Source organism: Psammomys obesus, unplaced genomic scaffold, assembly GCF_907164565.1.
Source record: "Psammomys obesus unplaced genomic scaffold, mPsaObe1.curated_primary_1811, whole genome shotgun sequence".
Taxonomy (NCBI): domain Eukaryota; kingdom Metazoa; phylum Chordata; class Mammalia; order Rodentia; family Muridae; genus Psammomys; species Psammomys obesus.
In genome coordinates this window covers 12,973,622-13,001,609 of record NW_026596039.1, presented here as the reverse complement: position 1 = coordinate 13,001,609, position 27,988 = coordinate 12,973,622, and the positions used below count along the sequence as shown (strand labels likewise).

The 27,988-nt window shown below is 44.0% G+C and overlaps 1 protein-coding gene across 1 annotated transcript; it reads right to left on the bottom strand.

Moving 5' to 3' along the window:
* Positions 1–34: 34 nt before the first annotated feature.
* On the bottom strand, positions 35–27,380 carry Pou2af1 (POU class 2 homeobox associating factor 1). Its single transcript, XM_055622149.1, has 5 exons — positions 27,178–27,380; positions 8,507–8,631; positions 7,953–7,995; positions 7,598–7,863; positions 35–2,073 (listed from the first exon to the last, which is right to left on the bottom strand). The coding sequence occupies exons 1-5, from the start codon at positions 27,191–27,193 to the stop codon at positions 1,759–1,761; spliced, it is 765 nt and encodes a 254-aa protein (XP_055478124.1). The 5' UTR covers positions 27,194–27,380; the 3' UTR covers positions 35–1,758.
* Positions 27,381–27,988: the final 608 nt, after the last annotated feature.

Here is a 27,988-nt window from a genome sequence, read left to right as displayed (position 1 = left end):
GGCACAGAGAAGTTAGCTACAAACCTTTATTGAAAATGTTGCATGAGTAGAATAACTCAGGAGGAAATCTGCAGCCAAGAGTTGGGTTCTCAAGATAAGAAAAGAGAAGATACCATCTTAACCCTAGCAAATGCTCACACTACTTTCTTAGCTGTTTCGTTTGTTTTCCCAGCATTAACTCTGATGTGAATGCCACTGCTGCATTGTCTCAAATCTTCAAATGACTGGGAAATCTTGAATAGTGTTTTTAAATACAACAGGGCCTTAATTAAATAGGCTGAGGCCTCCCCCTCTTTTTCTTGTTCACAGTAACTACCAATAAAAGTGTAACCTTATCATCTAGAATCTAACAGTTCATCTAAACTTTAAAGAGGAATAAAATTCAAGATAAGCATACTTGGATTTTAGGCAGATATTGGGATATATGGGAAAAAAAAAAAGGATAAGTGGCTTTCACTGAGTTTTCATTGAAAATGGAAAAGAATGGGGGTGGGGCATCAAAGAAACTGTCATTTTCCAGAAATGTCTATTACTGCTCCATGGATTCTACAGACTAAAACTTGTGCCTAGGTGATGATGGCACCATTACCAAACAGCATGCCAGTTCCTCAAAACACATCCTCTTCAGAGCAGGGCACCCTAGAAACAGCAAAACACACCATAGCAAATGTTATGTTTCTCCAGCAAAAATACACTAAAAATTGAAATGTGCCTGCTGACTGGGACTCCAGAACCCCAGAGAAAGATCATGAGAGGACGGGAGGATGGCATCATGATGGCTGGTAGAGTATTCACAATAAAATCCCACATGGAAGAACTAAGTGGGACCTTCATCACTGGCAGGCTTCGCCTGTGTCTTTTCCTGTCACTGTGACAAAACCCTGACAAAAGCAATGTTAAGTGCTCACATCATGTGTGAGGGCCAGCAGAGGGGCAGAAGTGGGCTGACATGTCATTTATCCTGTTTACCATACCGAGCTTTCCTCACTATTGCTGTCAAGATCAGCTGACCAGGTTAAAATAATTTTTTTTCAAAGCTGATTATACCTGGAGTTAGTTCACTCCTCAGCCTTCCCTCCCTCCATCCCTCTCTAACCACAGACACACTCATGTGTCCTGCTCCTCCTCAGCCCTTTCTCCCATCACACACTGACTCCTCACCCTGATAGTCCTGTCCCATCCCCTCTAAACAGACCAAGACATCTGCTTAGACAAGAAATCTGGCCAGGGCTGAGAATAGCAAAAGCAAAACAAAACAAAACAAAAACAACTGTGGGACATGACAGCATCTGTCCATGGCCTACTCAGCAGGGAGGAGATGGCAGCTTTGGCCTCCCTTTGGGCCATGCATCTCACAATGGCAGAGTGGGTAACTGGTCTTAGAGTAGATCTATGATGCTACTGTTACCAGAAGCATGGGGGCACCTGAGAGAAGGCTACTTCCCTAGTGGTGTGACAGATAAGGAAAACTCTGAGCTGCAGACTTGGTGACATTTGGTATAAAATATTATTTATACGATCACTATAATTTCCCCCTCCAGAGGAAGAAGAAAGAAGAGAGAAGAGAGATAGAGTTGGGGGAAGGGAGAAAGTGGAGGGAAGGGAGAAGAGAAGGGAGGAGGGAAGGACTACAGTTTAGCCTAAGGTAGAAAGGGAACCTATGATATTGCTAGTTCAAACACACAGAAGCCTGGGCTCCGTCTGAACTCATTTTAAATCTCAGTTTCCGCTGAAAGGGCTGTTTAGATGCAAGCAGCTCTAAAAGCCCTCCACAGAGAGGGTGTGGTTAAGCTCATAGGTGTTGCTTTCTTCTTCCTCCAGCAGCAGCTTGTCAATGGTCAGGGAGTTGATGGCCCTTCTGGGGTCATCCATGTCCTGAAGGACTGGCTCTGGGATAGAGATGGGGAGCTGGACAAACTGGGGCCCAGACAGGGCTGGGGCTGGAGGCTGGTACTGCAGACCGGAGGTGGGCAGCGTGGAAAGGGGCTGAGGCCACGAGAAATAGGTGAGGGGTGCCTGGTGCTCTGGGCCCTCCAGCTGGGGCCCCACTGCAGGTGCAGCAGTGCTTCTTGGCTGTGACAGAAAACACAGGACCAATGGTTAGCATAACTGAAGTCCACAGCTGCTTGATTGCCCCCATCATGACCTCCCATTACACCCGCCCTGCCCTTACTGATGCTTCACTTAGTGGGGCTCTGCCTCCTCCTGCTCAGTCTCCTAGGAAGGAGAGCCTGACGAGTTTCAGCTGTATCCCTCCTTATTCCATCCATATGCTCAAGCAACTTCCAGTTTGGAAGCTTCACTTTTTCATAAAAGGGGATGCAAAAAATAATGATGTCATACCAAATTAATGGTTTTATAGGTTTCATTTAATATAAAATATACTCCTATTGCAGAAATCTTAAATTATGTAAAATATATGTTTGATAAACAATGAGCTCTCATAGCCTTGTAGCTGTTTCTTGAAGAAGAAACAGCTACCACCCAGACAGAAAGGTGACATGGACTCCTAGGGTCCATGGTATGGCTCCCATAGACTCCTGTGTTTGAAAGCTTGGCCCATTGGGTATGGCACTATTAGGAGGTATGACCTTGTCGGAGAAAGTGTGGCCTTGTTGGAAGAAGTGTATCATTGTGTAGGTGGGCTTTAAGGTCTCCTATGCTCAAGCTACACCCAGTGTGGTATACAGTCTCCTTTTTCTTCCTGTGGATCAAGATATAGAACTCTTCCCTCCTTCTCTAGCACCATGTCTGCCTGCATGCCACGATGCTTCCTGTCATGATGATAACAGACTAAAACCCTGAAACTGCAATCCAGCCCCAATGAAATGTTTTCAAGAGTTGCCTTGGCCATGGTGTCTCTTCACAGCAATAAAACCCTAAGTAAGATAGAAGACACCAAGAACTGGGGTATTTCCGTTATTGATAGTCCTACCAAGCTCTTGTTTGGAAGGATATGGGATTCTTGGACTTTGGATTAGAAAAGCAGTTGGATGCCTTAAGTGGGCCTTAAGAACACAGAAGACAATGTTCCAAAGGGTTATTTGAATTGAAGGGGCCCGGATAATGATATTTCAGAAGAGAAAAATTGTAGTATAGTTCCTAGAACCCCTTCTTGTGATAGTTTGGTGAAGAAGGTGGCTGCTTTTTGTTCTTGTCTGAAGAGGCTGCCTGAGGTTAAAGTGAAGAAATTTAGATTAATTGCATTGGCAAAGGAAATCTCAGAAATCCTACTATAGACTCTGTCCTATGGTTCATTCTTATGAAGAACATTTTGATGAAAAGGAGTAAGCTGAGCAAGGAAGAATACAAAATGTATGGTGTAAGGATTAAAGGGGCACCCAGAAAGGGACTGAAGCTAAATCCTGTGTTCAAGGAAATAAGCAGATTAAAAATATTAAATGGAATTAAGGGAGTGATGACCCCAGAGCAAGATCCCACCCAGCTAGGCTTCCAAATTGTGAAAAGGAATTAAAGAACAGTTTAGGTCCAGGTGTGGTGGTACATGCCTTTAATTCTAGCACTCAGGAGACAGAAGCATGCAGATCTCTAAGTTCAAGGTCAGCCTACAGAGCAAGTTCCAGGACAGCAAAGCATAGACAGTGAAGGAAATCATCGAAAAAAGAAAGCTGGTGAAGATGTAATTGATCAAAAGGGCCATGTTACAGCCCCAGCAAGCAGCAGAACTTGGCAGCTTTGGCTATGTGGTTCTTGCTTCAGAGTCAACAACAGAAGAAAGGAGTATGAAGTCTCCCTCTGAGACTTAGGAAAGTTGCTGAGGCCAGGTAGGTGGCAAGGGTGTCCCTGCATGGAAGCTAGAAAGACCATTGTGTGAGGTTATACAGGTGAAGCCTGTATCATCTTGGATACACAAAGTGTTAAGAGATTCCAGAGCTATGGGATGCCTGCCAAGAAAAGCTGCTAATGGGGAATGGAACCAGCCCAAGAGAAAGAAGAGTGCTCAAGTCCACAAAGCTGAAAGGAGTTGGAGATCTGAAGAGGCTTTTGACATCAGACATGGAGATGCAGAGTTTGGAGATTGCCCAGCTATTTTTCAGTCTTTCTTTGATCTGGTATTTCCTCACTGTGCTCCCTTTTGTAATGGCAATATATATCCTGTGCTATTATATATTGGAAGTCTGTGATCTGGTTTTTTATTTTAATTTTATTTTGATATTCTGGTTTTTATAGGGGATTGCAGTTAAGAGATTGCATGAATCTCAGAAAAGACTTTGAACTTTAGACCTTTAATCATTGTTGAGACTGTGAGAGACTATTCAGATTTTTTTTATTAATTATACTTTATTCACTTTGTATTCCCCCCTGTAGCTCCCTCCCTCCTCATTCCCTGCCTCCCCCTTCTCCACGCACGCCCTTCCCCAAGTCCACTGATAGGGGAGGTCTTCTTTCCCTTCCTTCTGATCCTCATCTATTAGGTCTCATCAGGAGTGGCTGCATTGTCTTCCTCTGTGGCCTGGTAAGGCTGCTCCCCCCTCAAGGAATTGACTATTGGGATTTTTGAAGTTGGACTAAATGCATTTTGTATTATGTTATGGCTACAAACCTATGGGGGGCATTGGTGTCCTTAAAAACCCAATTATATTATGTAAATATGTTTTCTTTTTAATCCCATGTATGGTATATGGGGCTGCTTCAGATTGTCCACAGCAGCAATCTATTTGCCTCATGAGTGTTCTGGCAGGGCCATGATTCTGCCAGCTGAATATAGTTTAGTTCTGGGAACTCTAGAGAGGGTATAAAAAGACCAGAGCCCCCATAGAAGAGGTGCATCTCTTCCTCTTGCTGGTTCCTGATCCTGCTGCTGCTCTTGCTGGTTTGTGAAGTGGTTGTGAGAAAAGAGACAAGAAGTTGGAGATATCCAGAGGAGATGAAGATTGAACTTCCTCCAAGAAACTAAATGTCCCTAATCAGCAAGAAGCGTCTAGAAAGATCTCAGTTCCCACTCTCCCCACCTTCTGTCTCTCCTACCTGGTGTTGGAATGTTGGAAGGAATTGGGGTGGAAAATGTTGGTAGATATAAGAACCAAATAAAATAGCATAAAAAATGACAACAGGCCAGGGAGTGGAATGTTTTATGAATAGGTATGGCCCCATAGACTCATTTGTTTGAATGCTTGGCACTATTAGGAGGTATGCCCTTGTTGGAGTAATTATGGCCTTGCTGAAGGAAATGTGTCATTGTAAGAGTGGGCTTTGAGGTCTCCTCTGCTCAAGCTATACCCAAGATGGTACACAGTCTCCTGCTTCCTGCAGATCAAGACATAGAACTTTTGGTTCCTCCAGTACCATATCTGCCTACATCCTGCCATACTTCCCTTCATGATGAATAGTGGACGAAACCTCTGAAACTCTAAGCCAGTCCCAATTAAATATTTTTCTTTTTGAGTTGCCATGCTCACGGTGGTTCTTCACAGCAATGAGATCCTAAGACAACCCCGGAGCAGCTTTGACATCGTTAGGTTCCCATGGGTCAACATAGCTCCCTCAGCTCACTCCTCTAGTACTATCTGGTACAGGAAGCCCAGCATTCCTGTGGCATGGGAGCACTATTGTGTCAGCCAATGTGGCTGAGCTGCTCCCTGTGGCAAGGAGCTATACTCCCAAGTGTTTTCTACAAACCATACATCACATAGAAGCTGCTCGCACAAACTTCGAGGTAGCGAGGCCAAGCCCATGTTCTTACTAGCCTTCACAGCAAGCAGACAGATAAGAAAGTTCTCTGCACAGACAGAAGCAAGACCCACTTTTCTATCCCCATCCTCCCCTGTCCTCTCCCCAGCTGCCAGTACATCTTAAGAGTAAACTGCTGGAGTCATTTGGGAAAGAATTTTCATCAGCCTTCTGGGGATTTTGTTACAATGTGGACCCTGATCCCAGAGGTTTGGAGTAGGGCCTAGGATTCTGCAAGTCCAGTCAGACCTCAGAAGATGCTAGTAGCGCTGGTGTGGAGACTCCAGTTTGAGAAGAAAGGCTTCTGGGAGTTTCTATGTTTGAGTAATGGAGCTGGGGACTCCCAACATGCAGGCCAGTGTATATATCCAATTGCAATATGGTTTCTTCTCTCTCAGTGTGAGCCCCTGCTCCCTAACGTTGCTTCCTAAAGACAAGAAGGACCTGAGGAAACCTTACTACTTCCATTATTTAAAAAATCTACATGGACATCACTCCCTTTTGACTCTTCTACCTGTGCAGGTCAATGGCAACTGCTGGTTCCTTGCAGGTTTATCTCTACTGATGAGCAGTGCTGAGCTGGTACTTCAAGCCAGCTTTGATAAGTTAATTTTCAAAGTGACAAAACAAATTGCTTCTTAACAAATACAGTTTGTTTGATACACAGAACCATTCAATGTGGAAGAGGGGGTGATTAAAGAGGATAAATAATGAAAAGAATCTTCAGTAATGAGAGAGCTGGAAACCCCTGTACCTCACCATCCTCCAAGGTCCCTTGATATGGAGATGAGTTGCCTGGGAAGGTTCAATTAACTCCTTCCTACTCGCTGTCATCAAGATCTATCCCCAAATCAGTTTGCTGGGGCACCAGGTGGGCATGGCAGAGGAGGCGTTGGCAGGAAAGTGCTTTAAACATGGGCACTGAAATGACACTGGACCCTAATGGTAAGCAGAGGGGACATGGGGGGGCTAAGCCAAGCTCCACCAGCAGCTGTGTGAACAAAGACCCACAGCCCCAGAGCAGAGCTGCACACCTCTGTGTCCTAGGCCTTTTCTCCCCACAAGCGCTTTAGGAATGTTCTCTCTTTTGGAGACATAGGCACCAAGCATATAAAACGGTAACTCTCTTACTCCACTCTTCAAGGATGGGAGGGTTTCCCATTCTACTGGACACTTGAAGGCAGCCATTTATTCATGTTGCTGGCAGACTATGGCCATGAGGCTAATAACTAACAATTATGGAGTGCTGTCTGCATGCTAAGCACAGTCTAGTCTCATGTGTAGCAGCTCATATGAGCCCAATAACAAACACCTTGTTAGTATCTCCCTCCTTGTAGATGGGTGAGTACTCTGGGTTCAGACAGGTCAAAGTACTATGCACTGAACTAGTGATAAGGAAAAGCATGATGAGCACATGTATCTTGACAATTCGAAATGAAAAAAAAAAAAAAAAAACCTACAGGTGGATCTGACCCAGAGGTAGTCTCCTTGATGAGTAGAACTGACTTTTGTTCATCCTGGAAGTATTATAGTGGTCCCCATTACCAAGTGTACAACAACCCCCTAGAACTGAGAGGACCCAGACCCTACACAGATTTCACCTGATGCCCCACCTAATAAAATTTCACTCACCAAGACCCACTGCTCACAGATTAGCTGGGGACTAAGTAATTAGTTTGGACTAGAGGCAACAGACTTCCCAACCCACGGGAGTAAAGGATGTGACAATTCAAGCATGCAATGTCTTTGTGGAGTACAGACAGTTGCAGTCAACACAAATAGTCTCAGGTCACTTTGGAAGATGCAGTGAACTTAGCTGACCCCGTCATCAGGGAAAATCAAGAGTCTTCTCAGGGGGTGCTATCAGCATGGGTAGATTGAGCTCTACTTTTACCGTGTGACATACCGTGACATTAGTAATGAGTGGCGGGGAAGCATAGGTCAGCACCGAGGAGGGTCCCACCACTGTGTAGCTGGGGCACACAGGCTGCACATACATGTCAGCTGAGTAGGGGCCAGTGACAGCTTCGTGGGAGACATACTCCGTGTAGGGCGTCCACGGGGCCAAGGGCTGAAGGGTGGCTGGGGCAGGTTGGGAGAGCCAGCCAGCACACAATGTCCCCTCCTCTGTCACTGTGGAAGCAGAAACGTCCATGTCCAGGCAGGTAGGACCTGTGGGGGAAAGGAAATTACAGAACTGCAGGATCCACCAGAGTGGATCTGTCCCCAAAGACACCAAGACTGCAGACAAGAATTCTTACCCACTGTGCTGTAGGTCGCCAGGGGCTGGTGAGGCAGCACCACCTAGGGTGGGGACAAGAAGACCAGAATGGGTGTTTATCTACCTGCTGCAAGCCCTCTACAAGGACTCTCAGGGGTCCAAGGTAGGAGCACCATGGGGGAAAATCTCCCACCCCACACCCCAACTATCACCACCTGAGTATTTGAGGGATTTGTGTTTTGGTTTAGCATGAAGGCTGTGCAACTAGAGAAACTTTCTGAATCCCCAACTCACACTAGGGTATGTACCATCGGCTCCCTGAAGCCTCATCAATATCTTTGGGATAGACAAGATATCAAGAAGCCCCTCTGTTCCCCTTACAACCTGAGGAACCACCAGTTTAGTGTTTCCAGGTCTACCTTCCCTTGTAACCCACTGCCTTTAGGCCCCATGGATGGTGCGTGACTAAGGGAAAGACACTCTCGCCTTATCTCTCTGGCCACTTTGACAAGTCCAACTGAACACACTGTACACACACACACACACACACACACACACACACACACACACACACTGTCTACAGCAGCCCCTCACCGCAGTTGGTGGACCAGCTGCCCCACCGCTGGCATGGCCACGCTTTCTCCTCAGTAGCTCCTTCACTGGCTCCTTGACTCGAACACCCTGGTATGGCCTTGGTGGGGCAGGAGCTTGCTCTGGAGCTGTGGGTGTAAAAAGGAATGTCACTAGAACCCATGACCCTTCTCAGATGCCCCCAACAATGAATCTCCATTTCTCCTAGTGCCCAACTCTTTGACCACAGAGAGTCTCTATGAGGCTTCCTATAGTATTTCTCCCAAGACTCCCCCTGCCCATGACCATTCTGGAGCCTTACTATATTCAAATATTTAGGCCCTGTCCCTTTGTCTAAAAGTGACAGGCTCCCCAATGGGATCAGAACCCCGTTTTTCTGACCCTATATAAGCTGACTCCAGCAAGAAGGCCTGGTATACTCCTCTGGTTATTCACCTCTCTATCTTCATTACTGTTTCTGATCTGGGATCCACTTCTCTGACCTCTGCAGACTGTGGAATTCCACCATCCACCCCTCCAACACATCTAGAGCTGACCGACATTCACATAAGTGGGAGTAAGGAAGGGCAATCAGGTCAAGAACTCTAGAGTCATGTATAACTGGATCCAAGTCCCCTCTCAGTCACACTCTAGCTACGGCATCCTATGAAGTAATTAAATTTCCCTGAGCCTCATAATCTGTAGTTTATCAGATGGATGCTGGGCAGAGTAACCTGTAATTTACGTGCATAAAAAACAAGGTATATGTATATAAGATTGGGTACAGAACAAGCATTTAGCAAGCTTAGCGTTTCCTTTGCTTTCTTGTCTCCAGTTTTGTTGGTACTATGGAAATAACCCAGAGCCTTAGATATACCACCCAAGTGTTATACCCTTGAGCTATATCCTCTACCTCCCAAATCAATACATTTATAGCTTGCTAGATAATGATGAGTTATCCTTGTTGGCATGAATTTAACATACTTCCAACTAGATTATAAACCTCTCAAGACAGTGTGCTGTTTCTGTCCCCTGGAGTGTCAGAAATGTCCAGTCTCCCTATAATCCTAGTCATGACTGTTCATTAAGCAAGCATGTGGTGCTTTAAAATCTCTTTCCATTCATCTTCCTCTCACTTCTCCTGAGACTTTAGGGTTAATGGACCAAGAAATAAAAGTGGCTGCCGGGCCTTTAAATACACCCAACGGTGACTCCTGTGTCCTAAAGCTGGGTATCCACCTTGATGTTGCAGGGAGAATGTTTTCTTTCCTTTTTGTCAAGAAATCTAAGAAAGCACTGACTAAAACCCAAGCCAGGGCAAAGGGCTTTCCCTTGCCTGGGAGATCAGAGACAACCTATCCACACAGATGAAAAGGTCCATGGATGGCAGGCCAAGATCTAGGTCATCCAAGATCAAGAAGCAGTGGTCTCTGGGACTCACACAAGGAGCCCATTATCCTCCACTGATAAGGGCCCGTGGACCTAGGCTTTGTATCAAAGGCCCGGAACCCTGGGAATCTGTTCAACCCGGATCCACAGGGCTGCCTTGACTGAACTTTGTTCAGTAAACACCTTCCTGATATTGATAACAACTTGTGCCTCACTCTGCACAAGACCTCCCACCGGGCTCCTGGGCTCACAGCACCAGCGCAGTCCAGTACTGAAGGCCAGTAGGCAAAGAAACCATGCACAACCAGCAAACGGAGGAGGAATGAGCCCCAGAGGCAGATAGTAAGAGTCAAGACCCAGCTCCTCAGACGAGGCTTCTATCTATGCTACGGTTTCCTACCTGACTGTGAGGCAGAGCCAGCTAGAAACCGATGTAAAATAAAGATACCCGGTGTCTTGTTCCCATGGACTCTGACATGGGGGAATCCACTTAAGCTGGGGAGTCTGTCTTTATAAAAGTACTTGCAGTGTTTCTGAAGGTGACTGGGGCTACAGCTTTGACACATCCTCCCTAAATTAACACGAGAGCCACTCTATAGCCTCCCATGATCTTCTTGTCAGTGTCCTCTGTCATAAAAGGGAATCTTTTATGACACTCATTCTTCCAAAATGTTTCAGGACACATGTGGATGTGGCCCCTACTCACACTGATTGTAAAGTAGAGCAGGAAAGATAAGCGATGGAGTACCTACCAATGAGAATGTTACAAATGAGAGGTTTGGACTGACGTGAGAGTGCCTATCAGGAAGAGCTAGCATAGTGCCCTGAGACCACCTTCATCTTTGTTCAAACCAGCAATGACAACAAACTTAAGAGCCAAAAACACCTGCACTCAAATATGGGCTGTCAATTACTAGTAGAAAAATTCCGAGACTTGTGTAATGACTCTAGACCTCAAGTTCCTTATCGGCAAAATAGGGGCACATTTTAAATTTTTCGGTGACATGTTTTAGCCCCCTAATCTTCCTTCTGAGTGCGTCTGTCCTGCACAAGTGCTGCTTGCACACTTTTCCTATGTGTGCAAGAATAATGTCCAGTGCTGCCCACAGACCAGTGTGTATAGACTGACGTGAGAGAGAAGCAGAGCCACTCTGGCTCCGCTTCATTCTACGCCCCTTTCTCAGGAGCGTGGTGACCATGTCAGCTTTCACAGACATTTCCTCTGCTGACCTCTCCGGCTTCCTGCCATCCCTTTACTCTCAGAAAAATAGTGAGGCCTGAGTCAAAGGAGGGTGAAGGGTCCAAATACTATGGTCAACCTCTGAACTCAGTCGGAGGACAATACACATGTATCTCAGCCCAGATGGGAGTCAGGATCGTGGCTTGTGTACTTCTGATTTGCATGAACAATTCTGGGAAAGGGCCTGGAAGCCTACAGGGCCCACCCCTCTGTGGAACTGGACATGCCATGCACTTGGCTATAAAGAGACTACCTGGGCCCCTCCAGATGGAAAGTAAGAGTTTCATGTCCCCGGCTGTTTTAAAATCTATGAACCAAGAAGGCTTTGGGGAGATGCTGTAAACACAGGGTACCACCCTTTAATGTCTGCAACCCAGAGAATCAATGGATGGGCCCTGGCATAACAGAGCATGTGCAGAAAAGTCCTGATCTAGTACAGCTGTGAAACTCTCACAGCTTTGTACCCATAAACAGCTGAAAAGGACTCCTGTAGGTGAATCTGCCTGAGCAGGCAAAAGTGCGGTGCTTTGGACCATGCCTCGGCAAAGTGCTGGTGAAATCTCAGAATCCAAGCACCAAGACATCTCCCTAGGAAGCTCACCAGACAAGAGTATTTACAACTTGACAACTTGCAGTTGGGGCCTTTCACACTAATGTATGGAAAGCAAAAATCAGCTTAATTCCACAATAAACACTGCCACCAGCGCCAGAAGTGAACCCACTATGGAAATTCAGAAGAAAGGAAAATTTGTCCAAAGTCACAAACAGAAACTTGAAATAACACTGTACTGGCAGAGAAGAGAGTTTGGAGTAGCGGTAACTGGAGAGTTTAATAATTCCCCAGTCAGACTGCAGCTCTGGACAGTACACCGAAACTTTCTCACCACTCCTCTTGTGGCCTGAGGACCCTTGAAGCCTCTGTGGGCTGAAAGAATCCAGCACCACAATGGAAAATCAGCCTACCTGACCACAAACCTCTGGGAACTTCTTTGGACAGGAGTTCTCCACACTGCTTTTCTTTACTATTGAACAACAGTTGCCAATGGTAGTCAAGGAAGAAAAAAAAAAAATACTTTTGAAAAGCGTAGTTGATAACAACACCCATAAATCTGGTCACAGGGGGAGCTTCCTTTTCCAAAACAATCAGTGAAGGGTCTGGCGGTAAAAACAGTCAGCAGAGGGCGTTTCATTCCCCCTCCCCCCCACATACCCAGAAGTGCTGCACAGAACAAAGAGAAGGGCCTGCAGCTACCATTCCACCTGAAGGCTCACAGCATGACAGGTTGAACCCAACAGGTCACACAGCCCATGGCCCCAGCATGTACACTGGCATCTATGCTCACCTCCACCAAGCTGAGAGAGCACGGGCTTCTACAAGTTAAATAAGCATGCCACTCTGGTTTCCTCCATGAAATAAAATTTGACTAAGGAAATACGCAAAATCACAGCATATTTAATAACCCCACGCAAGCCACAGCACATGCATACTCAACTATGGAGCCAGGAGAGGGACCCTAGTTATCTGTAGCTTGTCTTTCAGTACAGCTTTTAAAGAGCCCATGTCCAGTAGGTGTTTTCTTTTCTTTTTTTTTTTTTCTTTTAATTATTGCTATTTTTTACAATTCATTCACTTTACTTTGTATCCCGGTTGTAGTCTCCTCCCTCATCTCCTCCTAGTCCCACTCTGCCTTCCTCCTTCTCCCCTATCCGTTCCCCCTAGTTCACTGATAGGGGAAGCCCTCCTTCCCTACTGTCTAACCCTAGTCTATAAGGTCCCATCAGGACTGCCTGTACCCTCTTGTTCTGGGGGCTGGCTAGGTTGTCATTACGGAAATGTGATCAAGGCGCAGGCAACTGAGTTCATGTCAGAGTCTCTTTTCCCCTTACTAAGGAACCCACACAGAGACTGAGCTGGCTATCGGCTACATCTGAGCAGGGGGTCTAGGTTCTCTCTATGCATGGTCGTTGGTTGATGCATCAGTCTCTGCAGTCCCTCCTGGGCCCAGCTCTTTTCTCTTTATTTTAATTATTTTTATTTTTGGCTTTGATGGTTTTCTTGTGCAATAGGTGTTTTCTGAGAGAAGACCATTGCCTCAGCCATTGTTCTCTTGAGATTTCCCATGGGTCACAACACCAAGGAGCAGACTGGACAACAATTGAGAACTCTTCCCCTAAAAGCTATGTAATATATAGGTTAAGCATGAGTTTGCATCACCAGGGAACCAGAGAATAGGAATAATCACAACTATGTGAGCTCTTCCACCCAAACTTGGCAGACTGCTCAAACTTCAATTCACAACTGGTTGAGCCTCAAGGCTTCAGCCACAAGGGCTACTTTGAAAGCTAAAAACACCCAGAGGAGGTCACTGACATACTACCATTTAAAACACTCTCTGAATCACCCCAGATTACCACGAAAGTATTCTCTTTCACTGCTGGTGTTCAATATTATCAAAAAGAAAACAGAACTCCTTAAGGAGAAAGACAACTAATATTCTCTTTACTTGTAGCAAAACCAAAACAAATAATTGAACAATAGGACTTCAGGCCTGAGGCTAACAAACTTGTTCTAGCTCCTACAGAAAACAAACTCTGAAAAGTTGCTGACATTTTCATGTGATGAATCTTGTTTGTGTTGGTGGCCTGAGATGGCTGAGGTCTTCTGGGAAACATGAGCTCAGGTAGGCCACAGGCTTGTTCGCATTCTTCACGGAAATGCTACTGCAGGTGCTCTTCTTAGGGTGAAGTCCTCAGTCAAAGTTTTCACACTTATTCTTTTCATTTATGGACAATGGCTAATTTTGTTTTTCCAAACAGGAAGACTTTGTTCTTTGGCCAGAGGGACTTGACATGCTACAGAAAGACTTTCCCGCCCAATTTACACTATTTTTTTTCTTTCTTCTTGTAATGCAAGTCAACAAAAAGATCCTGTATATATGTAAATGTGGGCATTCTGTTCACTAATGCTTGAACCCGGAGACTCTACAGATGGGAACAATAAACATGCCATTCATACATTCTAGCAATCTAGACAGCACTCAAGGCAGAGAAGAAATAGAGGGTGGGAAAGAAACACGGGAAAGAAACATGGCTGTCTAAAAGTTGTTCAGAAGATGTGAGAGAAAATGGAACTGCGCTCGAATTATGGTGTGATATTGCTTGCAAGGCTGCTAGTGCAGCAGGGAGGAAACAGTTGTGTCTGGTGAAGGGCCTGAGATGTCTCTATTAAGAGGTCCCAAAATGGTGGCTGAATCTGGCTTAGTCAGACAAGAGCAAGAAATGGTTGCTTTTCTTCCCCCTCCCTGAGATGGCCCCTCACCAAAATGTGTGTTCCTCCCCCATTGGTCCTGCAGTGTTCAACATCAGCCACTGCTGAGCCCACTGGAAAAACCTCAAGGAGGGCTGCAGATCAAAGTTATCTAATAAGGGCATGATGCTGTCCCAAGAAAAACATAGAGACCAGACAATGAACATCCAGGGCGACCCCAACAGGCATTCCTCTCTTGTTACATTAGATGTATAAAGAAAGCTCATTTATACACAGCTCATTGTGACTTACCAAACTTCTCTGTAGGGTGCTTCTTCGTGGAGGCCTTGAATTATAGATATCCTACCCCAAGACCTCAGGCAAAGCCAGCCACAGGTCGCTGGTGTGGGAGCCATCTTTATAGTGAGGTTCCTTGACTCCTCACAAACGCTACTGCCCAGGATTCCTTTCCCCCAGGGCCCACTGCACCTTCCATGCCACTTGTCCCTCTTTCCACATCTACTATGGAGTAGCAGGGGACAGAAACTGCTGCCGATACCTCTTCAGTATTCAAACCCATTTAATGCCGAATGAATGGCTGGCAATAGTGCACGTTTCCAGGTCATAATCTTAACTCCCAGAAACTCTGAAATCCTCACCCACATTTTCATGAAGTGCTGTGGGGAGCCTCTGACAAAAATGACATCATGGGAGGCCGTACCACAACCTCTAAAACAGACAAAAAGATGTAGGCTGCACTTCATCTTTTCTTTTACTGAGGAAGAAATCCAGTGAATTTTTCCAAGGACTGCACTCATTAGAAGTGGCATCATCAACCAAATTCAGGACCTCTGACTCCAACATAGCCCATTTTTGCTTCACCATATACCTTCTTTTGTCTCAATATGTTTATTTTTTTTTCTCTATGTAGCATTGAAGGGAAGTCATCTAAAGGTTCCTGGAACAATCCTAATCCTCCTTCCTCCAGTTGTAATATTGGCTTGAACCATGTGATCATGTCTCTCTTGATGGCTAATTCTCCAAAGAGAAAATGGTGTTTTTCAGGTGGGAGAGGCCTCCACAAGAACCTTGCCAAAAGTCTACTCACATGAGAAGTGACAAGAACTGAGAGACTCAATTCCTGGCAAGGTTTTATTTTGGGTATTGTTCTACTGAAATGACAGCAGATAGGTCCACCTGACAAACCAGCTGCATCTGCCTGCCTTTTATAGAAACTAGGGTTCACCACAGCACAAAGGGTTCCCATCTCAGATACACCACATGTCCGATTCAGGGTCAAGACCAAGAGACATCTGGTAGACCATTTATCAAGCTAATACTTGTTGAGCAGATCAGACTGGGTTCCTGCCCTTGGGGAACTTGCAGCCCACTCAGGTGGGAAATGCAGACTTTAATGAATAATCACACAAGCAAATGAATTAGGAACTGTAATGAAGCTGTCTCTACTTCAGAACTGGAGTTCTGACTTCCGCCTCTACCTGATTCAGTAATGCTTGAATGAGCAGCAAGCTGTCTCTAGAAGCATATAAAAAGAAGAGAGGCAAGAGGCACGACAGGACGATTCTCTTTCCACTGCAGAGATTGACCGATGGCTCAGGCCATACCATGAGTATGAAAATATGAGTCTCAGCCAAGATAATCAAAGTGACAGAGCCTCAGTGAACCCTCAGGATATTTCACCAACTGCTCTCTGCCTTTGCCTGATCAGCCTATCAGAAGAAGGACTCACTACAAGATGAGCCCCAAGGACTCACTATAAGATGAAAGTCTTCTAGGTTCAAAATCTCTGCTCAGTCTCAAGTATTAATTCCTTTTAATTTTTTCTTGTGTGTGCATGTCTTCAAAGCACACAGGGCAAATGTGTGTGTGAGTATACATGTCAACCTATATGTCATGCACCTTAGTTGTTTTGTTTTGTTTTTGAGGTAGGGTCTCACTGGGCTAGAATTTACCTATCCAGCTAAGCTGGAAAGCCAGGGATCACCAGGGATCTGTCTTGTTCCAACCTTCCTAGCACCCGGATTATATACATAGGACACCATGCCTAGTCTAATGATCAAACTCAGTATTCCCACTAGCATGGCAAGAACCTTACCAGCATGGCAAGAACTGAGCTATCTCCATTAAGTATCACTTTTTGAGACTCAAATGTGAAGTGAGTCAGTGTAGAGTTACCCTTGATGAAGTCAAGGCCTACCTCCATCTAGAGTGGACCTATTTCAATTAAAAGAGGGGGGAAAGCCAAGTGCCATGCAAAATTCCTTTGCACTAAGATGTAGTGTGGTACAGGTTAGAATCAGACAGACCTCATTTGGAAAGCTTGCTACATTGCTTATCACCCATGTGACCCTTAACAAGTAACTTAATTGTGTAAGCCTCAGCTCTTCCTGTAAAATGAGAACAATATTGTCTGTCTCACGGGTTCCGGTGAAGACTGTGTATTAACTGACACATGTGGGATGTAATAGGTGCCCTGTGAGAAGTCACTATCGCTCACCCCATCTTGTTGCATACTGAGACTAAATGTCTGAGCATATCCAGGACTCTGCTAGCTACAAAGCCTGTCTCGTTTTGTCTTTATCATGCTCCTGGAAGTGACCTTCACATCCCTGGGCCTAAAGTCCCCAAGGCAAACCTATTTAGGAGACAGAGAGGCCAACAATGTAGAGGGATTGTCCAAAGACCTTACCTAAAGACCACAACTCTGAAGAGAAGACAAAAGGCTGGCACTGGCTTTTGTAAGAACTGTATGAGTACAGCATACTTACATCTTCAGAACACCAGGCAATTGGGCTTGTGGTTTATTTGAAGATTTTTAAAGCTTCCCCTGAGAGTACAGACCTTGGATATTTTTGAGTGTTAGCAGTTAGATGGGAGACAAAGCACGATGGCCTGCCCTTGTCCTGACCTCAGATGCTAGCCAGTCCTTAAGGAATCGGTAGGTGTCTCTAAAAAGACATGGACATAGCCACAGTCAGCCTGGGTTGCTTGTATCCGTGGGTCCAGATAACTAAGAACACATGTCACACACTAAATATATATGTGGCTATGTCTACAACATGGACTACAGTTGTAGAATGTAGTGCTCAGGGATTGTAGGTGTTGAACCACATGTTAGAGCAAGGCAGGCTCCTGGTCCACACATTGGACATTACCTCAGCTTCACAGACAGCAGAGCAGCCTCAAAGTGGGGGGTGAGGTGAAATAGCCTACCCTGAGAACACATGATTGTCAGTCCCACACTAAGCCTATTCATCCTACCGCCAACTCAACTCCACCAGGAGGGATGGAACAGAAGAGAGGAATATATTTTTCTTTATTAAACAAAGACCTGAATCTAGAATTATTGGCTCTATCTGATGTTAGTCAGGAAGGAAATCTGTGCTTACTCAGCTTGAAGAGGTAGATAAATATTCAGTTGTTAGTTTCTTGACTTAAGCAACACCTAGTTTTAGATTTTCAAAGCTAATGATAGTCTTTCAAATGTTTCCTGAGATCCTTGGGTAAGGACTACTCTCTTCAAAGACTTTTAGATGCAGCAGCGTTAAAAGGGTTAGGTCCATTGGCCCAAGTCTCAAGGCTTGTGAGTAATGTAGGGTTTGGTCCACATGTGAGGTTAGTCCTGGTGACTGACTCGTGAAGAAAACATAATTTGTAGTCAAGATGAGATTTTGGGACAATTCTGAGAAATATGTTACTAGGTCACTTTTTAAAAGGAAATTGCCTGCTCTCTTATTCACAAGAAGCTCACATGACTGAAGGCATAACCTTCACAGCTGCAAAGCTTCATGAAAACCAAGACAACATGCTTTACTGTGACTCACAATCTAAGCCAAGAACCTGTGACTAGCTATCGGGATTCTTGGTCAAAGGAGTGAAGGAACTGTATTAAAGGGTCACAGCATTAGAGCGATATAGAATTACAACATTTATGTGCATCAACTTACACATCCTGGGATTTTTATTTGAATACTAAGATGCTGCTACATTTCTCAGAATCTAAACACTGAACATGATTGACATCATGTGTTCTTCATGACCTACAAATGTCCCATGCCATCATCACTGAGCCTATCTTACCCGTTGCTGAAGACACTTTATTACAATAAGCAATTTTATTGCTTCGTTTCTCTAGGATTTTCATCACTAGACTGGATGCCTGTACGAGTACACACAGCATAGCATAATGAAAAGATAACTTCCTTTCTACATTGCTCTTTTCTAAACTTATATAGCTTTCACCCAGTATTAAAACTTGTTATTTTCAACTCTTTTCTCTCTCCCTTCTTCTTCAACTCCTCAACGTTAGTCATTCTTGGGTTTTAAAAATCTTTATTATTATCTCCCTTCTCAGGAAAAGCTTGATTCTTTCTTACAGATTAAAAGGTAATTGAACTTTCCTGAAGGACAGCTTACTCCTTTTTGGTGTCAGCACCTAATCTGAGAATGATTCTGGCTTATAATTCTTCAGCTGCCAGCTTTTCCCAGAAAGTAGTGCTAATGAAACCATTACTAAGAAAAAGAGGCAACACATTGCTGTTTCGGTTTTCAGTATCATTCGTGCTATTTCTTGACTATTTTTGTTCTCCTCCCAACTAATTTATAAATACGTTGGTCCAAACTTGTGAATTAAAAAAAAAAACCAAACACAAGTTTTCTAGTCAGTATAGGTCTCATGCTATGATGAGGGTGATAAGGAAGCCATGGACAAGTGGGTCTCAAACTCATCAGCTTAGCCATTAGCATTAAACTGAATCCCAAGTCCTATTATTAATTACAGGACCATGAAAATGCACCCTACCACTTCACAAGTAATGTCAAACTCACAAATCATAATCTGCAATTGGCCTGCATAACCTCTGTCCTTAACGAGAGAAAATAATAATAGTAACAAGAACTTCCTGGGTATTTATGTACTGTCAAGCATGGCCATAAACACCCACCAAAACCCACGAGGGGGGAACCACATCCTTGGGGCATGAAAAAAAAACAGGGACTTACTCGCATCACAACCAGTAAGGCATAGATAGGCCTAGATCTCAAACTCATGCCTGATTGGCCCTGAAGCTGGTCTTCAAACTTCTAAAAACAAAGAACAGCAATATTCCTTTATGGCTCTACATAAAATCCCTACTCACCATAGCTTTCTCTCCAGTAAGTAAACACATCACAAATGAATTCTGAAGGTCAGCTGTGTCTCATCTCACCGTTGGCCTTTATCTAGCATGGAAAGCCTTGGCTTTCACCAAGTGCATCTCCTAAGCCACAGGAGGGAACACAGCTCACTGGCAGGAGACAGGGCAGCTTAGTAAGTCAATATGTTGGGTCTGCTTTATATGAATTTTATCTCATAGGTAAGTTACTAATATAGTATTTAAGCTTTGGTTTCCTCATCAATGAAGTAGTTTTTATAACAGGACCCCTGTCATGGTGTTTTTATGAACATTAGAAGAAACAGTACAAAGTATAGCAAAGAGAAGCCTTCATCACATCCAGGACCTGCTTGTTTTCTCCTTTTTAACAGCCCTTGCACTGGTAATATGCCTGTCTAAATGATTATGTTCTTTTCCCTTGTAGTTGGAGTAGCCATGAGATGTCGAAGAGTTTGTCTGTTAGGAGAAGGGTCAGTAAGGAAAATAATATATAAATTATAGTATATAAGATATATTTTTATATATATTTCTGTAGGGGGCCAGTCCATATACGTCCTTGGTTGATGCTTCAATATCCACAGGGCCTCTGGGCCCAGGTTAGTTGGCTCTGTTGGTCTTTTTGTGGAGTCCCTGTCCCTCCGGGTCCTTCTATCTTTCCCCCCACTCTTCCACAAGGCTACCTGCACTCTGCCCAATGTTTGGCTGTGAGTCTCAGCATCTGTTCTAATCGATATGTATACATATATATGTATATATATATATATACATATATATGATACACGTATATAATATATAAAAGATATATATATATCTTTTCCCTATGCTTTCAAGATTTGATTGATGATCATCAATGCAGTGGCTCAAATTAAAGTGACACCCAGGAAATTTTGAGGACAAAAGTCATATGCCCAAGATATCAGAATAGAAAGACAAAATAAACCCTAAGAGTTTTGGCAGTACAGAGACCCCATAGGGTTCTGGGAAGCCTACTATGAACTTCTTTTATGTGGTAAGAGGTACAGTCCACAATCTCACTTAAATTCCTATTACATCATATCTTTGCATTAGCAACAAAATGTCACTCAAACTGATCCAAAAGAGGATTTCATCCTAAGTGACACCAAGCAATTGCCCTATACCCCACAGCTACCATTTAACACTATTAGATAGACTGTTAACACTAGTACAAAGAGCCGAGACTCAGCTATCATCACTAAAAAGTCTTCCAGGAAGAGGAAGCTCACTCATAATTCCTTAATCTCTGGAAGTGACCGTATTGGATCAGGAGTACAGTACACATGAGTATATGCATGCATAGCAAAATGGAAAGATGATTAAAACATGCCTCTATTTCTAACCCTTTTGCCTCTATCCTCACTTTTCTAGCTCAACATTTCTCAGGCACACAAAGCTTAAACAATCTTTATTTTCCTGTCTTCTCTAGTTCAAGTTTGGAATTGGGTGTTACCCCCTGCTGAGCACTGTAGTAAACACCTACCATAACCCATGAAGGCAAAACTACATCTTAATGTACACATAATTCCTGTTCCTGGGTCAACTTAACTAGATGCTCTGGGTTGGGACTAAGTTATCGATATTCCTTAAATCTCCCTAAAACATCCAAACATTGGGCGAAGCTCAGGGAACCTTCTGAAAGAGTTGGGGGAAAGATAGAAGGACCTAGAGGGTACAGGATCTCCACAAGAAGACCAACTCAGCCAACTAACCAGGGCCCAGAGCAGCTTGCAGATACTGAAGCACCGACCAAGGACCATGTATGGATTGGACCTAGGCCCCCTACACAGGTGTACCCAATGGGCAGCTTGGTCTTCATGTGGATTCCCTAGTAAGGAAAGAGGGGGCTGTCTCTGGCAAGGACTCTGTTGCATGCTTTCCCCAGAGGGGCTGCCTTGCCAGGACATGTGGAAGAGGCTGCATTCAGTTCTGATGTGACTTGATGTGCTGGGGTGGATAGGTTGGGGGCACTACCCTTTTTTGAGGAATAGGAGAAGAGAGAGGGGGGAAGAGGGAGGAACAGTTGGACCAGAAGGAGAGGAGGGACGGGGCTATGATTGGGATATAAAGTGAATAAACTAATTAATTTTTAAAAAGAATCCTTGCTTTAAAATAGGGATATAAGAAGATTCAGTAAGCAGAGCCTGAATTCACTCTCTCTAACCTCAGCTGGGAAAAACTAGTTTTCCAGTGGTGAAGTAGTGGCTGAAAGCTGCCAAGCTCATTTATCTGTAGACTGAGAAGTATAATCACGAGTGCAGGGATGCCTCTGTTTACAGCCTCACACAACCAAGGCATTGGGGGGAAGGTTCTTTCATCTAAGAAAGAACTTCTCTTATCCAGAAGTTCTTCCTAAAAATGAGAAAGCTAGAGACGTCACTAAGGATGACATAGAGGGAATGCTATAGTAACACTCATAATCAATTACTCAACTTTGGCCTGGTTAGCTGGCAAGAGAACTTATTGCACATCTTCAGTTGATGGGGAACTACACTACTGTAGGAAAGTCAGGGCTAGGGTTAGGATACACCTGCTTTGTGCTGGGGAAGTCAAAAGAAAACATTTACAGAACTTCTTAACAAATCAAGCATCCAGACTTTTAATGAACACATGTAGACAACCTTGATTCTTTTTTATTCTTCATAAAAGAACAGATTTGCAGGTGTGAACTGAAGGACCATTTTCAGCACTTCTGAGCTGGTAAGTACTGAGAATTAAGGACACATATTTGACATCTTTCTTTAGTAAATATAGGAAGACAAGGAAAATGTCATTTGCTCTTTTTTACCAATTAAACTGTATTCTTGTGTTGTAGAACACTGATTTCTGGGTAATAGCATAGCTGTTCCCATTTTAATCTGAGTATCTGTGATCAGCCATCAGACTTTAACAAGACTGAGCCTGTTCTCACTCTACCATAGAAGCAGAGGGTAGGAAAAGTCATTAGACCCTTACCTAATTCCTGACCCCCACCCTTCCCCAGTGTGAGTTCATCTCAGGAGGTGCTAGATGGAGCTTATAAGAAGTAAAGAAATAACTAAAGGGGGCTCCATAAGTGCAGATTTAGGGAAGTTATTACTCATGCTAGGGTAGAAATAGTTGGACAATGATTTAGGGGTCACTCATGCTCCTGTAGATAAGTCAGATAAACTCACAATGTCGCCAACTTACACTTGGGTAGAACTGTGACTTTGGTCTTCCACGGGTTCTCTGCCTTGGCTTGTTAGACGTTTGTTCCTGTCTCCCCAGGTAAAGGGGATGTACCATCCTGAGGACTGTGCATCTTCCCCAGTCTCCCCCCCCATTTTGCCTGCAGAAGGAATCTATGAATTTACATGTCTCCTTTGGGTTCCTCTCATCATTAACAGTAAGAACCACTGAGTCTGCATAAACTTGGAAAGGGAGGCCTTTACTAAACTCATTAGGCAAAGGCTGTATCATAGAATAGGAAAGTTAGAGGTTGTCCACACAGTTTAAATGACTTTCTGTTAAAAGTGCATCTGAATTAATGCATGATATTTCAAAGTTTCAAAAATTACATGTATAACCCTGAGTGTCTTTAACTACCCCTAAAAAGATATCTCCTAGCTAGTGGAACTCTAGGGTCAATCCTAAAAGTAGACTTCACTATTAGTGAGAATTGTGATCCCTAATTTATCTGTTAACCCTCTCTGATCTGTCCCAATTGTCTGACAAAGTTATGTGAGCATATGATTTGGTAATAACTAGCTCCCGTTCTTATGGTGACCCCTGACTTATTACAGTTAAAACATAACATGGTCAACTCCACGGGACATGAGACAACCAGTAGATGCAAAAAACAAAAACAAACAAACAAAGCCAGTTAACCTTGCCTCTCATTATCATCCAGATCTTTCCCTAATACAAGAAGCAAAGATAAAATCTCACCTTCTAGTTCTTTCCCTTTCCAACAAGTGACATTGAATTTATTTTGCATTGACCCATCTCTTCTAAAGAAGATGTTTAATTAATTTGATTCTTATCATTAACCAACTACTGAATGAATTGTCTACCTGCTTTATCTACCACTGATACTAACACTATACAAATCCAAGATACTGAGTAACTCAGGGAAATGAATGCCTCAAGTACCAACCAGGCACCTCAGTCCAGAGGTGAGCAAACTTCATCTATAAAGGGCAAGATAGGACCAAACAGTAACATTACAGCTATACAACTCTGCTGCTATAGCAAAAACAGCCCTGCAAAATAGGCAAATCGATAAACATAGCTGTGTTCCCATAAAACTTTATTTACAAAAATATACAATAAGCCTGACTTGGCACATAGGCCATATTAGCCTGTTGTATGTTGTAGACCTTTGAAAATATTACTACATTCTATCACCCAAGAATATTGTGACTGGAACTGTTTAAAGTATAGAAGATTTACAGGAGGGGAGTTGGCATAGTCTGATGGGACACTGAGAGGAAGGAAGCCATTAGCCAACCACTGTGGCTACTTACTAAGCACATGAGTCCACTTAACCTGCATTCATCTTTTTTCTAAGTTCAACCTTTCAATAAAAATTTACACCTAGATAAAATATTTTTCATATTCTTAAAACTTTAATAAGAGTTTAAAATATGGCCTTGAACTGAAAAATGTATTTTTTCACAAAAGTAATATTGGTCAATTGCATTTGAAAATGTGTGACTCAATTTGCCTTAGAAGTTAGTGTTTCACGTTCAAGCCAGCCAGTGCCTTGCTGAAGTCAGCCTCTAAAACAAAGACTGAGTGTGTGCTATGACAGCATGAAGTGATCTTAGGCCATTTTCTTGATTCTTTTCCTCACTTTAAACAAACTTACGGTTTTAACAGTTGTCAGACAGCTGGCATGTTAACTCATGTGAAATTTAATTGTTACAGTTACATTTTATAGTGGAGTATTTTCCCTATCTTAAGGTTTTAATGACAATCATTGTAAGAATTGTGTCAACATCAGTTTAGCAAAGGAAGGGGCATGTGGGTGGGAGCAAATGAGAACAAAGTATAGTGACACACATGTATGAGGATACCATGAGGAAACACTAAGCTACTTTGTACATTAACCTGTTTTTTAATTTAGCAGAGGGAGAGAAGACTTTTTGGAAACTTCTTGCATACAAAATATAATGTACTATAACCAATGGTTAACATAAAACCCAATCTGATGTCCCCATTATGTACAGGCAATATTTTTTACTTTAATTCTCACAAAGACTTAGTGAGGCAGGCATTCAAATTTCCATTTCAAGAGGGAGAGGGGGTGAGGTTACTTAGGTGCAGAGCCAACCACCAGGAGGCTGAGCCCTGTCTCAGTCCAGTGCATGTTCATTCTCATTACATGAGATGACCAAACAACTAACGGGGATGACTAATGCAGAACCTACAGGGAAAGCTTGCACACGGACCAACTTCTTTGTCCAGCTGACAGTGGAGAGGACCTCACACCCAGCGCTGGGACCTCCAGGCTGCCTCATCTCAATGGCAACAGTTCTGAGCTTTGTCGCACTGTTGTCCCATCTTAAGCAAAGCCTGTGTTCACTGTGAGTCCACTAACAGCAGTCACGAGCCAAGCAGGGAGGAGGCGACATGCACAAAACAATTGTTTTCTTAACTCTCTCCAGCACCCTGGGTACAGTCATTTCAGTTCTTGCCTGAAGGGTGTTTTCTGAAAAAAAGAAAGTGCCTTTTCAGCACTCCTAGTGTCTGATTTCAGACCTTATTTCAGACCCTCCCTGCCTAAGACTGTTAGTAGCTGCTAGCACTGCCTTGATTTTACTGGTTTTCCCACAAGTCTTAGTCACTCTGTTGACCACGGATCATGGGGAAAAGATAAATCTGGTGCACAAAGCCTTTCCTCCTTTCCTTCAAGTCCTTCCAAGGACAGTTTAAGGACATTTTGACTTTTGCTTATCTGCACACACTTCAGTTATGCTATCGGGTGAACTGAGAAAGTGGTTACTATTCTAGTACATTCGTGTCTACCTGGCTGACCCCAGAGGTATGAGCAAGAAGCAAGCCCTCCAACAACTCTCAAAAAGTAATAATCTGTTGGCCTCTTAAGCAGGAGAAGACAAATGCAGTGTTTAACAATAGAAGACTATGGCAGCTTCTTTGTGTGGGCAAGCAGCCCATACCTCAGGGGCTAGTAATGCCAAGTCAGAGCAATTGGCATCATTCTGGTGGCACCACCGGCTTATAAAGAGCAGCTATACACAGCGGGATTATTTTTAACCCCATTTAAAATATGCAAACTCTAAGAGCTTACAAAATAAAAGTGGCTCACCCAAAACCCAAATGATTTCACTCCAAGAAAGACAGCATATTGGCACTTTGAAGGCCTCAAGGGACATTAAAACCCATGTGCCCACATCTTTGTAGCATCTCCAGTGGTGTTGGCTGCCACTGCTTCCAGAAGAATCATGTTTTGCCCTGGACATCTTCTCATACGAGTCCCGTGCTGCCTAAATTAGACTATGTGGCTGTAAGTCTCAAATCCAAATTAAAGTTTACTTCTTTTTATTAAATATATATATATATTGCTGATATCAATGATGGGGCTTAGTAAACTGAGAAATGTTTAAATTGCTCCTCTGAGTCACATAGGAAAAAATAAAAATCGATTCTGGAGAACTTCGAATTGAGAAACAAAGAAACAGTGAGTTGGTGATAACATGCCCATGTCACCCTGTAATCAGCGAAGCAGTATTTTTCAGATTCTTTTTTATAAGTAAAGCCCTTCATGATTTCTTTGTCTTTTAATCTGGATTATCATATAAGTCTGATTGAGGAATGGCATGCCTAAACTAATGAAAGACATTTTAAGGGATTAATCATCTTACAAAGCAAGATAGGGAAATTTTTTTGATACTAGCTCTTTACTGAGGAAGTACAGAACTGAGCCTCAATAAGGTTCAGCTTTGGTGAGCCTCTTGAGTTGACTTTATTTACCTCAGGAAAGGAATGTTGTAGATAATGTCTGCACAGCTTCCACTGTCGATAGCACAAGATTCTTTTCAATCCACAGAATGGAAAATACAGTTCACAGTTGTTCCATTCAACTCCAGGGATCAAAATCAAGGTCAAAGATAAACCCACAGGCCCGTTGCAGTGGAACACAAAACCAGCCAAGCCACAGAATAAGAGAGTGAACAGGGGCTCCAGAGAGAAGGCACGCTTTACACAACTGAGTTCCCACCCCATCCCAAAACATCCGCAGGAGGGAACCACCTTTGGGGCCCGTAGAACTAAGTAACAAGCTGAAGAGCAGGTGTCTATGAAGTGAAGGCCCTCACGTGAAGAAGGGCTCCCAACCCATAGCATATGCGGTTTCCATCTCATGAATCATAAACTACCCTTCCCTTACCTCGGTGATTCATGCACAGAACCGGAGATACAATGAGCTGTCCCACCTTGGGGCACTAGTTCGCTCCCCCAGGCTGGAAAATGAGCATCACCTCTGACAGGCTGGTTTTGCCATCAAGCTCCATCTCGCCCACCTCAGCCCTCCATGCCCCCTACGCCCTGAACCTAGACTCTATGCTCCCATCGCCACCAGTAGCTCTCTGTCCCTGGTCCCTGCCTCTGCTTTCTTGGCTCTGACAGCCACCACCAAACCACTTACCTTTTTGCCAGAGCATGGCCTGTGACAGGATGTTGCCTCTTCTCTTTGAAGCAGACAGTTTGGCTTCTTTAATGTGACAGGGCGTGCTTTCCTCCCGTGGAACCACCGTTTACTCGGAGGCTGTTTCTTCAGCTTTTTAAAGGCCCGAGTTCCCGCTGAGTGGGCCCACGTCATCACATCCTCCCACCTCGGGCAGGGCTGTACTTTTTCTTCAGCAACGCCGCCTGTCACCCCACTGTGTGCACCCCAGAGACCCCGCTCCCCCCACAGGCTGAGGAGGGCTTTATACACAGAGCCAGCCAACTGGGACTAACCGCCACACAGCACGGCCACGGTCATTTGCACACAGCCACAGGGTGTTGTGCTGCACGTGAGCATGAGAGTCTGTATGAACACAAAGGGTGGGTGATGAAGTCAAGGATCGACACTCCTGTGCGATGAGGGGTCCGAAAAGCAATCTGGATGGCACTGAGCTTTCTCTGGCATTCACGTACTGCTCCGCACTATCAGGTCATTTACAGGACTCGCCTCACCACGGGCCCGCTCAACGGGAAATGTGATTCCCAGGGGTCACTATTCTCAACATGGGAGGAAACACCTGCCCTCCCTTCAAGCCTCACTAAACAGCCTCCTCATTCTTTTAGTGTTGCTTTTTCTGTTTATTCCACTTCGAAATTTAACGGCTCCTCCCTTTGCCCCAGTCCACAGCAAAGTGGCAAGGCATAATATTGTTTAAATATGGGGGGCGGGAGGTCATTGGTTCAGATAGTTGATACGTCCACAGAGAAGGGGGCCAATTCGCTCAAAGAAG